Genomic DNA, 12,258 nt, shown 5'->3' on the forward strand with positions numbered 1-12,258 from the left:
TCTGATCTGAGCTGCTGTTAACTTGCGATTTCTGAGGCTGGTGACTCGGATGAACTTATCCTCAGAAGCAGAGGTGACTCTTGGTCTTCCTTTCCTGGGTCGGTCCTCATGTGTGCCAGTTTCGTTGTAGCGCTTGATGGTTTTTGTGACTCCACTTGGGGACACATTTAAAGTTTTTGCAATTTTCCGGACTGACTGACCTTCATTTCTTAAAGTAATGATGGCCACTGGTTTTTCTTTAGTTAGCTGATTGGTTCTTGCCATAATATGAATTTTAACAGTTGTCCAATAGGGCTGTCGGCTGTGTATTAACCTGACTTCTGCACAACACAACTGATGGTCCCAACCCCATTGATAAAGCAAGAAGTTCCACTAATTAACCCTGATAAGGCACACCTGTGAAGTGGAAACCATTTCAGGTGACTACCTCTTGAAGCTCATGGAGAGAATGCCAAGAGTGTGCAAAGCAGTAATCAGAGCAAAGGGTGGCTATTTTGAAGAAACTAGAATATAAAACATGTTTTCAGTTATTTCACCTTTTTTTGTTAAGTACATGACTCCACATGTGTTCATTCATAGTTTTGATGCCTTCAGTGAGAATCTACAATGTAAATAGTCATGAAAATAAAGAAAACGCATTGAATGAGAAGGTGTGTTCAAACTTTTGGCCTGTACTGTATATACATACATGTATATATATGCGTATACCAGAAATGACAGCAGTACATGTCTCAGCACAGTGTTTATTTTTGTTGTTTTTTTTTAAATTTGGCTTGGGTGCTGTGAAAAAAAAACGCTATGGCATCTTATAATTTCTTATATGATAGGGAAAACACTGCCATTCTGCCCTCAGGTTTGCTAAAATGTTGGTGACACTGAGCAATATCATACCATATATGGGCATGACCTCGTTTTGCTGACCTCTAAATTGATAAGATATTAATTGTGAGAGGCCTAGCTGTTATATTAAACTACATTAGTTTTAGCTGTGCATACCGATTTTAAACTTGTAACTGTGTGTATGAGCCAATTGTTAAACCTGTCCTGGAAATTTGGATGCTGCCTCTTATAGTCTGTCAAACTTGACACCTTGCTGTTGTTGGTATGTAGGAATACAGGTAAGTTGCAAACCTGTGTTAGTCAGTAGTGAGAGTGTTTCACTGTGGTACAAGTTTCATTCTCCTTATGCTGACCTCCTGCCATTTGACGGATACTGACCTGCGAGCTATAGAAATGACTTCATGACTAGAATTCTTCTCATTGTATTGGGTGTGTTGAATTGTGCTGCCAGACTGGCACGGCAGCAAAAGCGGCGAGATGTCACCAGAACAGAATTCACCTTTTATGTGTCTTGGCAGCTGCCCAACAGCACTTTTGTGTGATGGCGAGGTTTCATCAAACTGCGTTCAGCACTTTGTTTTATGTGAGCAGCACCAGTGCAGTGCAGTCTTAAAACCTCATCATTGGTCAATTAGGCACAGCTCATGAGTGTGCCACTTATCCTCACCACCACTGTGTTGTTTTTCTTTTGCGCTGTTTGTCTGCTCTGCCGCATACTTTCACCATCCTTTCACTTTGACGTTATCCACCACCAGCGCTTTTATGATGCTAACAGTGAACGTTTACGCAGAGAATTAGCAGGGTGCTCGTTTGATAATGGCCGCTCTATAGTACAAGCTGCAGAAGCTCATGGAACTAATTGAGAACCCCAGAGGCTGGGAAACTTTGGGGCGGCTGCTCCCTGTCATTATCACAACTGCACTTATTTCTTGAGGCCACAGCAATTAAGAGACCCTAATGATGGTGAGCCCAGTAACCCTGCTAATTGGCCCAGACTGTTAATGGTTTACTGGGCCTGCACTGCGTGTCCCAAACACTTGTGGAATGTGCAGCGGATGAAATGGGCCAGTGTTTGGAGGGGTTTAGGGGAGTAGCATGGCTGATGTCCTATATTCATTTTACTTGGGTTGGGTCTGTGATTTCCAGAAGTGTTGCTCCTCATATTTAAGAGCTTTGATAACTCTATTATGCAATATTTGTAATCATTGACAGACTTATTACTTTATTGAAAGGCACTGAGTAAGATTTACATATCAGTGTCAGCAACAACATGCATTTTTGTCTGTACTATCTGATATGCAGCACTTTGGGTCAGCCTGAACTTTCAATGACAGTAAACATTTGTGTTGATATTGTCAGATATTAAAACATGGTTAACTGATAGAGTTACAGTGTGTATTCAGAGGTGCAAAATCATGGTGAGTCTGTAATTACTGGACACTATCTAATCTGCTAAATGTTTTTATGCAACTGCCTGACGGCTTTCCTGTTAACTGTGGTATGTGTGGAAATGTTTAGATAATGGCAGTGACTATGGTGATAATGATCAGTGGTGGACAGTAACAAAGTAAATTTACTTGAGTACTGTACTTGAGTACATTTTTTGAGTATCTGTACCTTACTTGAGTATTATTTTTGGGGGAAACTTTTAATTTTACTTCACCACATTTGAAGGACAAATATTGCACTTTTTACTCCACTACATTTCTATTGATGCTCTCGTTACTCAACACTTTTGCTCTTCCGTCAGCTGATGAATTTTCTTTTTTTTTTTAAATTTATTTATTTTTTTTTTGCTAATTTTTTTTTCTAAATTGCTCCACTGGCAGATTTTTCTGCTTGTTTGAAGTGAAAATTTGCTTGAAACAAATAAATTGTCTAAAAACAAGTCACTTTTTAGGTCATGTGTCTTATTTTAAATGTAATGAGATTTGTTTTGACTAGAAATAAGACAAATATTCTTGGTAAGATTTTGAGTTTTTGCAATGTATACTTCATGATGTGTTCAAATGTAACTACAAGAAAAGGAAATGTGGGTTTTTGTGAGAAAAATACAGTTGGGGGGTGAAATTTGTTTTCTTGGCAAGCAATTTCATTTGTTGATGAATGCAGCTGAGTTTGTGTTCTGAGGCTTCTTGCCTTTATTTTTATTTTTGAGCTATAAACATCTCTGTAGCAGAATCGCATCAGAATGACAATAAAGCTACTTTGCTTTTCTGTATTTCCTGAGATTTTTTAAAAGTACTTTTACTTTAAGTATTTTTTTTAAGCAAATACTTTAGTACTTTATCTTAAGTAATATTTTGATTAAGCTACTTTTACTTGTATTGGAGTAATATTTGACAAGGAGTATCTGTACTTTTACTCAAGTAGTGAAGTTGTGTACTCTGTCCACCTCTGATAATGATAAATATATTTCCGAAAATCCAGATTGAAGTGTAGTTTATCCTAAAGTTGCTATATAAGACATTCAGAGAATACTGGGTCGGGGTTATCTGCACGTGGCTTTCACTTCGTCACAAGCAAACATGGAGATGGCTGAGCCAAAATGGCGGTGGCTAGCAGTGCTAGCCACACTAACAGTGCTAAAAGTGCTGACAGAGCTAACAGTGTTAATGTGAGGGGGCACCGAAGCATTTCCACGACAGTGTTGTCCCAATTCATGGTGGTGTTATCAGTGCTAACTGCCCTGTGAGTGCAGTGCAGAGCGGTGGCAGTTGGTGAGCCAATGGTATACTATACGCAAATGAAGTCACATGCATGTGCTGCCAGAACGTCTACCAAAACAAAGAGCAGAGAAGCTCAGATAACACACAGAGGCAGCCTGACTTCATCCTCTGCTCAGGACACCATTACTCCACTATATTTGTACATAGCAAATGGTGGTTCGCTCTTTATATTAATGTTCAAAAACTCATATAACCTTTTTAATGATCTGGAAAACAAATCCAGCATGCTATTGTGTCTCTATAGAAAGCAACAGTCAACTATTAGATGTAAGTTCTGCATTTACGTTAAGAAGTTGATGCCAGACCACACTTTGTCTTGTGAGCTCAGCAATAGATGATTTAAAATGGTTTTGGTGTAGGCATTTTTTTGAGAGAAGCACTCTATACTTAAAATAGCTTATGTCATTGTCTACGTGTGCACCTATATATTAGGTGTTGCACTAATGTCTAAAATAAATCCGCATTTTCTCAGTTTCAGTCGTGTGTGTGTGTGTGTGTGTGTGTGTGTGTGTGTGCGCGCGCGCGCGTGTGCGCGCTGACATTGTGCAGGTGTCGATCTGTTTATGAACCTGTGTTTATCCCATCATCACTGTACACCACAGAGGTCTTGTGTCTCCACATGCAGTCACACAACAGACAAGCTTCATCTACACCTGTGAGCAGAGTCTGAGTAAACTGGCATTTAAATCACAGGTTATGCTCAAGTTGAAAAGCATCATCAGCACAACCATTTCAATGCTGCAAAGCATATTCTGCTCCAGTTTCAGCCCACTGATACTTTAGAAGATAGTGTAAATGGTAACAGCGAATTTAGTTTATTATCTTAGTTTGGATGTTCAATGACAGTGATGGAGAATAGTGTGTATACAACATCAGTGTCTTGTTTGCTGATGGGGACCTTATCATTCTCGTCCTGCCATTCCTTTCAACAATGTTCATGCTGATAACTGAAGGAGTGACTTGTTCGTAGGAATGCCCAAACACATGCAGGTATTTTGTCATAGAGTAGTTAGTCAGGAGCAGTGAAGCTGCACTGTCAATAATCTTTGCCAAGTCAACAGAGAGATCCTCGTTTTTAGCACGCAGTATTTACTGATATGGATCCTTGTTTTCGCTGATGAGCTCTTGCAGAAGCTTTTACTGACCTCTGTGAAAGTGCCACCAACAGTAGCGCACAACACACTGTCATTACCAATTATGATTTTGCAATGTGTAATATTTCGAAAGCTCAATCCAGTGGTTCAAGTAATTAAAGATCTAGATCTGCAGGAATCTATCTATCTGTCTATCTTGTCATGTGGCTGTGTAGATTAAAGAGAAACATCAGCTAAATTAGGAATTCCAATATATTATTTCCATGGCCTAAGAAAGGTCAATCAATATTTGCTGCTTTATAGACAGTGGATGGAGGTGAGATTTTTGGATCTACTTTTTTTTTTATACCCAGATGAGCTTTATTTTATTATAATGTTCTCATTTCTGAAACAGTAAATGTACCCATATACTCAAAACTGTGAACTGTCTTAGACCTTAAGAATAATGTGTGAATTTTGAAAATGGGTGTAGTTTCCCTTGAAGATTTGTGGATGATTAAATGTATGATAGATAATTATAAATTAGATTAATTAAATATTTTAACAGAATCTTGAGCCTTAGTATATGACGTGATAGTCAGTGCTGACTGTCAACTTTGGAATATTGTTAAGCTGAAATGATTTGTCCCATATGGAAAGCAAAAAGGCCCGTGGATGATGTTACAATATTGCAATAATGGCTTTACAGAAAAAATGTGTCCACAAGAGATTAGAACAATGAAAACTCCTCACATGGTTTCACTATACATTGGCGTCTCACATGATGTGATTTTAAACACTAGATTTACAGTTTTAGATTCACAAATTTACAACAGACTTTGTGGAAAGCAATATCTATAAATATGCGTGCAAACCCTAACCATACAAATATAAAATACCCACTGTGGAACTACAGATTTACAAAACAACTGAATTGTGAGACAAGTTTATATATATACTACAGCCCATTCTTATAAACAAGTCTCAAAGGGCTACCATGCTACATGACGTGTATCATACTACACCACTGTATGCATATACATTAAACACAATGGTCACAGTGAGACGCAATGAGACTCCCCTTGCGCTTGCATGACTTTTTGTTTGCATTTGTTTTCCCTGTCCTGACGGAGCATTTGGATTTAATGAAACTCCTTGGCTTTGCAGGCACTTTAGCAATGTTAGTCATGTGTCTTTGGTTTCAGATTCTTCCAATTCCTATTTGATGTGGTTACACAATCCATGTCAAGGCGACTTAGGCCAGTGGAAGTGAAGTGTTGCTGAAGATGAAAGGCGGCTTATGCAAATGTTCCCTGTCTTCACCTGTTGGTCTAATATTGAGCCTGGCCAGCAGAAGCATGTTAGAACATTCTGCCGTGCACATGTTTATGTCCCACATTTTACTCACGCTCAATCTCATGCTCATCTTCTCATTTTCCTTTTCAGGGTTTGGACAAGAGTGTGTGCTGATCCGATCACTAAATGGCGCTGACGGTGAACCTTATCGGTCCTTCCCCATGGGGCTTCAGAATATGTGGAGGACGGGACTTCAAGAAAGCCATAACTGTATCAAAGGTACGGGTCAACAGCCGCCCTGTTGCTGAACCTAGTCACACCTTATCAAACCATATCCTCTGTTTTTGTCAAAACATAGCCTGTAATGGCATGTCATGCAAAGTCAACTTCCTCCTCACTACGTCTCTTTTCTTGTCTTTGTTTGTGTCCGCGGGCTGCTTCGTACCTATTTCCTTGACTACTGAAACCGTTAGAATAGAATGGAAGTAGATTACATTAGAAGGAAACCACTGATTACAGTTACAGTGGAAGCTGAGGTGGGAGGTGAGGGGTTCCTGGTTGCAGAGTACAGTCTGTGAGTGTGGGTTCATGTTTCTGTGCTAACTCATGTGCACGACCACGTGCATCAGTATGTTCATACTTCAGCATGTGCATGATATTTTTACTGACTATACTTTTCCAGTCACTGTTAAAAAAAGGGAAGATGGGATAGAAGGAGCGGAAACGTTACCACTGTAAGCAGACAGAACACAGTAAACACCACCAGGAAACCCTCTGCATGCCAGAGACACCCACTTCTGCCCACTGCACATTCTGGTCCTACATCACCACCTCAGCCTGTTTTTTTTCCATCGAGACTTTCCCAGTAGCTCCCCAGACCATGAAAGATAAGTTATGGCAAAATCATGGCAGGGTACCCGTGCCTCACACAGACTTTGACTTCAAAGGTGTTTAATGTTTGCCCCCTTCTTGACATCTTATGCTAGAAAAACAGGTCCTCTCATGAATAAGTCGGCTTTAAGTCTGATTTTGTTACTGCTATCCAGTAAACAACACACCAGCGTGTTTGCTTGTCTCAAATATCAAACGGGTTCTCTGAAGTGACAGGGATTCCAGCTGAGAGAAACTTCATCACTGCAAAGCCCAGTTTGAGAAATGGCTTGTCTCCCCCCACCACCATCCCTCCCCCATCCTGCAGTTCAGCAGCCACAGGGTTGGACCATCTGGAGTGGTTTGCACTTGGCACAGAGGCGACATGGATGCCCTCTTTTATTCCTGTTGGCCTGAAAGATAGCTTGCCCCGTTTCACTTGGGCACCAACCCTGGAAAAAGAACCCCCAACTGCTCTTAGTTTATGTGAAACCAGGCGTGTCCTGATCAGAAAAGGCACGGACTATTGTGGGTCACCACAGCAACGCTTAATTGCCTCTCGAGTGGGCCCACAGACATGGCACCTCTGCCCTCTTGCTTGGCAAAAAATGGACAGACAAACTGTTGACTGGTACCCTGTTGCATCCCTATTTCCTTCAGAGATGTAAAATGAGACTTTCATCTACTCTGATTGGCTCTTTATTTGTTTTGTTTGGCATTCTTTGTTTTATTGCCTCACTGTTTTTAATTGTGAGGCAAACACTTTTTGTGGCCGGTGTCATACTCTCTAAAGTTTAAGCAGCTGCAGCGTCAGCCTCCTCGTTTTGCCCTTTGTTTTAGTAAGCCTGTTTGTTTGGGTGTGTATGCCTGGGACACAGGAACCGAGCTGGGAGCGGTGGCTAGGACGTTGTGTTTGGGCCCATTAGTGTGGAATTCCCTCTGATGTGGTGGTATAGCATTGGCTTTGACGTGCGGTGAGGCTGGTTGCAAAGGTCAGGCCCAGTCAAACCATCAAGTATTGTCACACTAATGACTTCTCCCTGAGGGTGTCATGAATCTGTCCGCTGTTGACCGGCACTGCCTCGTTCCATGTGTGTGAAACGCTGTGGCGTCTGTTGGTATTTACTATGAATGTTGTGAGTTATAGAGAGAGAGACAGTTGCATTAAGAGCGTGGCAAAAGAATGAAGCAAGTCTTCAACACCTTTTCTCATTTACTCAGTTGTTAATGCTGAATGTCAGCTACTGATGAATGGTCCACACAGCCTTGAGATACAGAGCTGTCTGTGCCTGCAAGATGGATAGCATCCATAAAGCGATATATTCAGAGCAGGACCTGGGGCCAGTAGGACCTAACTGTTTTTCTGTTCAACAGGTCAACAGGGGCAGCAAGGCAGAGCAAGCAGACCTGCAGCCCGGTGACATTATCTTGGAGATCAATGGGGAAAACACAGCCGGCATGCTGAACGTGGAGGCGCAGAACAAGATCAAGAGCTCGACTCAGCTGCAGCTGGTGGTGGACAGGTATGCTGACATGCAGATCTGCTATAGAAACAATATTATGCTGCCATGGCGTGTAGTTTATATTGTGTATATGTCTATGTTGCATTTATAAACATAAATACAATATAGTGCCCTGCAACCTTCTGCAGAATAGCTCCCCTTATAAATACCCCTAATTTACTGTGTTTGTGCCAAGACCACAATTGCCCCAGCCTCCGTCTTTTTGTAGAGTGTTTTCAAGTTTGACATGCATGCACTGTACTGTACAAACAAAAACAAGTGATTGTAATCAGGGGAAATGCCAGTGTGTACGAGAGCCACACTGTTCCTTTCCCCGGTCCCTCTTAATAAACCCTGTTCTGAGATTTGCCAAGACCTTGTTTGGATGGCAGTGAGTTGGCTACTAAAAAGGTTTTCCTTTGAGCCAGAACTGCTCTTGGCTGGCATTTTGATTAAAGGTCCTCCCTAAATTCTCAATTCTTGTCACTGTTGCTCCCCCGACTCTCTTTCTCAGTCATTCCCTCTTACAGCACACAGACACACACACTCTCACGCACGTGTGCTTTCACATACTTCCTCCTTGGATGTCCCACGTCCATGTGAGTGAATTTTTCCCTGCTGACCTCATGTCTCCCCCCAAGCCAGAAACAACACCATTACTTCTCTCCTGCCCAGGACAATGCCACTGTGTAGCTCTGCCATGTCTTTAATCCCACTCTGTTAACTGCCAGTGATTTCAGCACCAAGACTCTTATGAACCTCACAGGCTCCTGTTTCAGTACCACTCATCAGGCATATTATCCAATTGATTTACATTCAGGCGAGCTCTCAAGAGGTCTGTAATTTAGTAGCACAAATCTGTAATGTTTGATTTGTACTTTGCTTAGGTGAGAGCACTCAGTTCAACATCTGGTTGGCAGTTTATTCAAACCAGTGGGTACTGGTCGTTATCACACAGATGCTGTTGCCCACTGAAGAAGTTGGCATCAGCTCATTCTCAGAATAGAAGAGTTGTTTTTAGGCTTGTCTGCTGCTGAGGCAGCAGTTTATTGTTGGTGCATCCAGTGACGTGTTCATCCCAGACTTTGCTAACTGGGGTTATATTTACATAACAAAGCAACCACACCATCACTGTCTTATCATTGACCCCGAAAATGTTTTGGCCGGGCTTTGTTTGCAGCTACTTGTTTGGACTTCATTGTTCATTGATGCCTTGCAGATGATGTCATGTTGACCAAAGCATTTGTCACTCTGTGATCCCGTTGCTGTCTCACAATTCATGGGTATAGCTTTACTTTACAGCTATACTGTTGCAGGACAGTAGAGTTTTCCTTTTTGATAGTGAGATGCTGTGGTGTGCTTGCATGTACTGCTCCCTATGTGTTTGTGTGTAAGATAAGAGAAAATATACTTAACTTTGCTTGGGCAGTAGTCTAACACACAGCTGCAGTCAAGTTAAAACAGTACATAGCCAGTATGTGTGTGAGAGTGCGTGTGCGTGTGTGTGAATCCAGCAGCTCGCATCATTATCTCATTAGATCACCAAAGATCCAGAGTACTTACTGTGAAATAGTGTTGGCAAACATACTGATGTGTTGATGGAGATTGATTTTTTTTTTATTTTTAAATCATATTCAATACTCATTTTCTGCAGTATTGATACACTTGTACCAGCAACACTTTCTCACCCTCTATATTTGTTACTGTTTACTAGTCACTCTGCTGTTCTCTGCCAGTAACCAAGAGAAGAAAAGTCATCACTGTCCTGTTGTAGCCCTGTCATATTTATCATTTCACACAAGCCCTGTGGTATTGAAAATGGTATCAAATATTATTTTTTTTCAGTATCGTGACAACACTACTGTGAAACAAAAAATGCCATATGAACCTGACTGCATTATTTTAAGTTTTGCATGATGCAGGGCTCGATATCAAACCTCATTACGAAAGTCAGTTAAGTCAGTTTTAACCCTAACCCTTTCATATAATCCATAATCACAAGTTTGACACAGGGGGTTCATATTGTTTTTTTTTTTTACAACATACGGCACCCTCTAGCCATAGACCCTGAGATAAAGACACAGCTCTACAAAAAACCCTTTAACATAAAAAACATCCTTTTTTATGTTTTATTTAATGTTTCATTTAAAAACTAATGAAATTTGAAAAACTAAACAGTAATTTATAGAAAAATATGATTGTGTTCCATAAAGAAGTATCACTTAAGCAACATTACTGAAACTCATACCAGCACTAGCATGAACAATTTTCCAATAATACCAAGACCTATAAAACAGTGGCTTGCCTCATCCCAAATATGCATCACAGCTTGACACAAAGTATGTAGCTTTTGCTTCTAGTGGATTTGCGTCCTCTTGAACTCTGGTCTCTGGTATAATGTTTATTTAATGTTTGCAGAGGTATTCATACAACACACATATTTGAAGACTGTGCCTCAGGTGCTGCCTCAGGCTGATTAACCCAGGTCCTCTTGATGACTGCTGTGCACAGCGAGAATCAGCTAAGAGTTTCATGTACTGATTTATGTCAGTATGGCATCTCTGTGGTGTAAAGTCACAGTTAGTATTTTCACCAGAAGCAAATTCTTCTTCTGTAATGGACACCTGTAACCAGAGGTCATCAGTTATAGACTAGACACCGATCTGATCATTGAACTAAAAAAAAAAAAAAACCTCATGGTATAAAGACCAGAACTTCCTCTCGTGCTCTGATCTACAGTGAGCAGTAGAAAGTGGAAGTTTAAAGCACAAGGTGAGCATTTTTCAGTTCCTGACGCAAAGCAATGAGTTTTTCAGGCCTTCCACATTAATATGTCTCTGACAGGAAGAAATGCCTTACAGTATGCTGTGTCAGTTTTTGTCTTCTTTCCATCTCTCTCTTGTACACAGTATATGGAGCCCAGGCCATGAGAGGTGTGTTTCTGGGTGATTTACCACAGGCATCCAGGCCTTCCTGTGTGCCTCATTACCCCAGGCTCAACCAAAAGCCAGTCAGCCTCTGGCCCTGCAGCCAGGGGGGCACTGTGTGTTTGCATTGGCGCATATACCCATATTTTCCCCTCCAAATTCAATGATGGAATTGCTTACAGAATGTGTTTCCTATTTAAGAAAGTAAAACAGAAGTGACGAGTTGGAAAGACGAGATTCATCGGGAGAATATTTCCTAAAGAGGGGCCGAGTCTGCAGTACTCGTCTTCTGCAGTAATCTCCGAGAATCATGGGAACATACTGATGGATCCCTGCCAGGACATTTAGCAAAAGGGATGTCAAAAATGATGTTTTTGTTTGTGCTTCGAATGAAGTTCACTTAGACTTATGACCCTTAGAATTTTTTTTCTTTACTCTGTATTTTTCTTGCAAGTTCTTGAACATGATATTACGTACTTTCGAGTACAGCAGCTTGTCCAGAATGCCGTTAAGACCAGTTTTAAATACCTTGCTTATTTATTTAACATGAACTTCTGTACTGCCGTACTTGATTTTTGTCTGTTTTTAAATTCAGCAGTGATTAGATCAGACTTTATCCCACATGCTACATAGACAGAGAATGAACATTTGGGTTGTCAGATTTTATCAGTGTTGACAGTCAGTTGATCTCTGTGTTTTCTGTCTTTTAAGACCTGAACCTCCCAGTCCTGGACAGACTAATGGCATTAGCACCCCTGAGCAGCTCACCGGACGCTTCCAGGTCAGTGCTTTAATCTCTCCACAGTTTGTCTTGATTACTGGACATGAAATGGCAAATTGAAGTCCAGGAGAGTATTCTCCATATCTGTTTGATCCACAACATTGCTCACAAGTGCCTATTTTATTTGGACAATGTGTTGTTTTGACTACACAGGGTATGCTGCTTCATTTCTCCCAATGCATGCATCACACATCTGTTTATTACATATCTGCTTATTTCAGTGTCCTCAAGATGGAAGCA

General features: G+C 40.9%; 1 protein-coding gene across 1 annotated transcript in view; it reads left to right on the forward strand.

Annotated features, from left to right (window-relative positions):
• The window catches only part of pdlim2 (PDZ and LIM domain 2 (mystique)), a 46,607-nt gene that overhangs the window by 7,161 nt on the left and 27,188 nt on the right, over positions 1-12,258 (forward strand). The window contains exons 2-4 of the mRNA XM_049579356.1: positions 6,089-6,217; positions 8,183-8,331; positions 11,949-12,018. Of these exons, the coding sequence (XP_049435313.1) occupies positions 6,125-6,217; positions 8,183-8,331; positions 11,949-12,018 (312 nt within the window). The 5' untranslated portion in view covers positions 6,089-6,124. The remainder of the gene's footprint in view (positions 1-6,088; positions 6,218-8,182; positions 8,332-11,948; positions 12,019-12,258) is intronic.

The sequence above is a fragment of the Epinephelus fuscoguttatus genome, linkage group LG6, assembly GCF_011397635.1.
Source record: "Epinephelus fuscoguttatus linkage group LG6, E.fuscoguttatus.final_Chr_v1".
NCBI lineage: Eukaryota > Metazoa > Chordata > Actinopteri > Perciformes > Serranidae > Epinephelus > Epinephelus fuscoguttatus.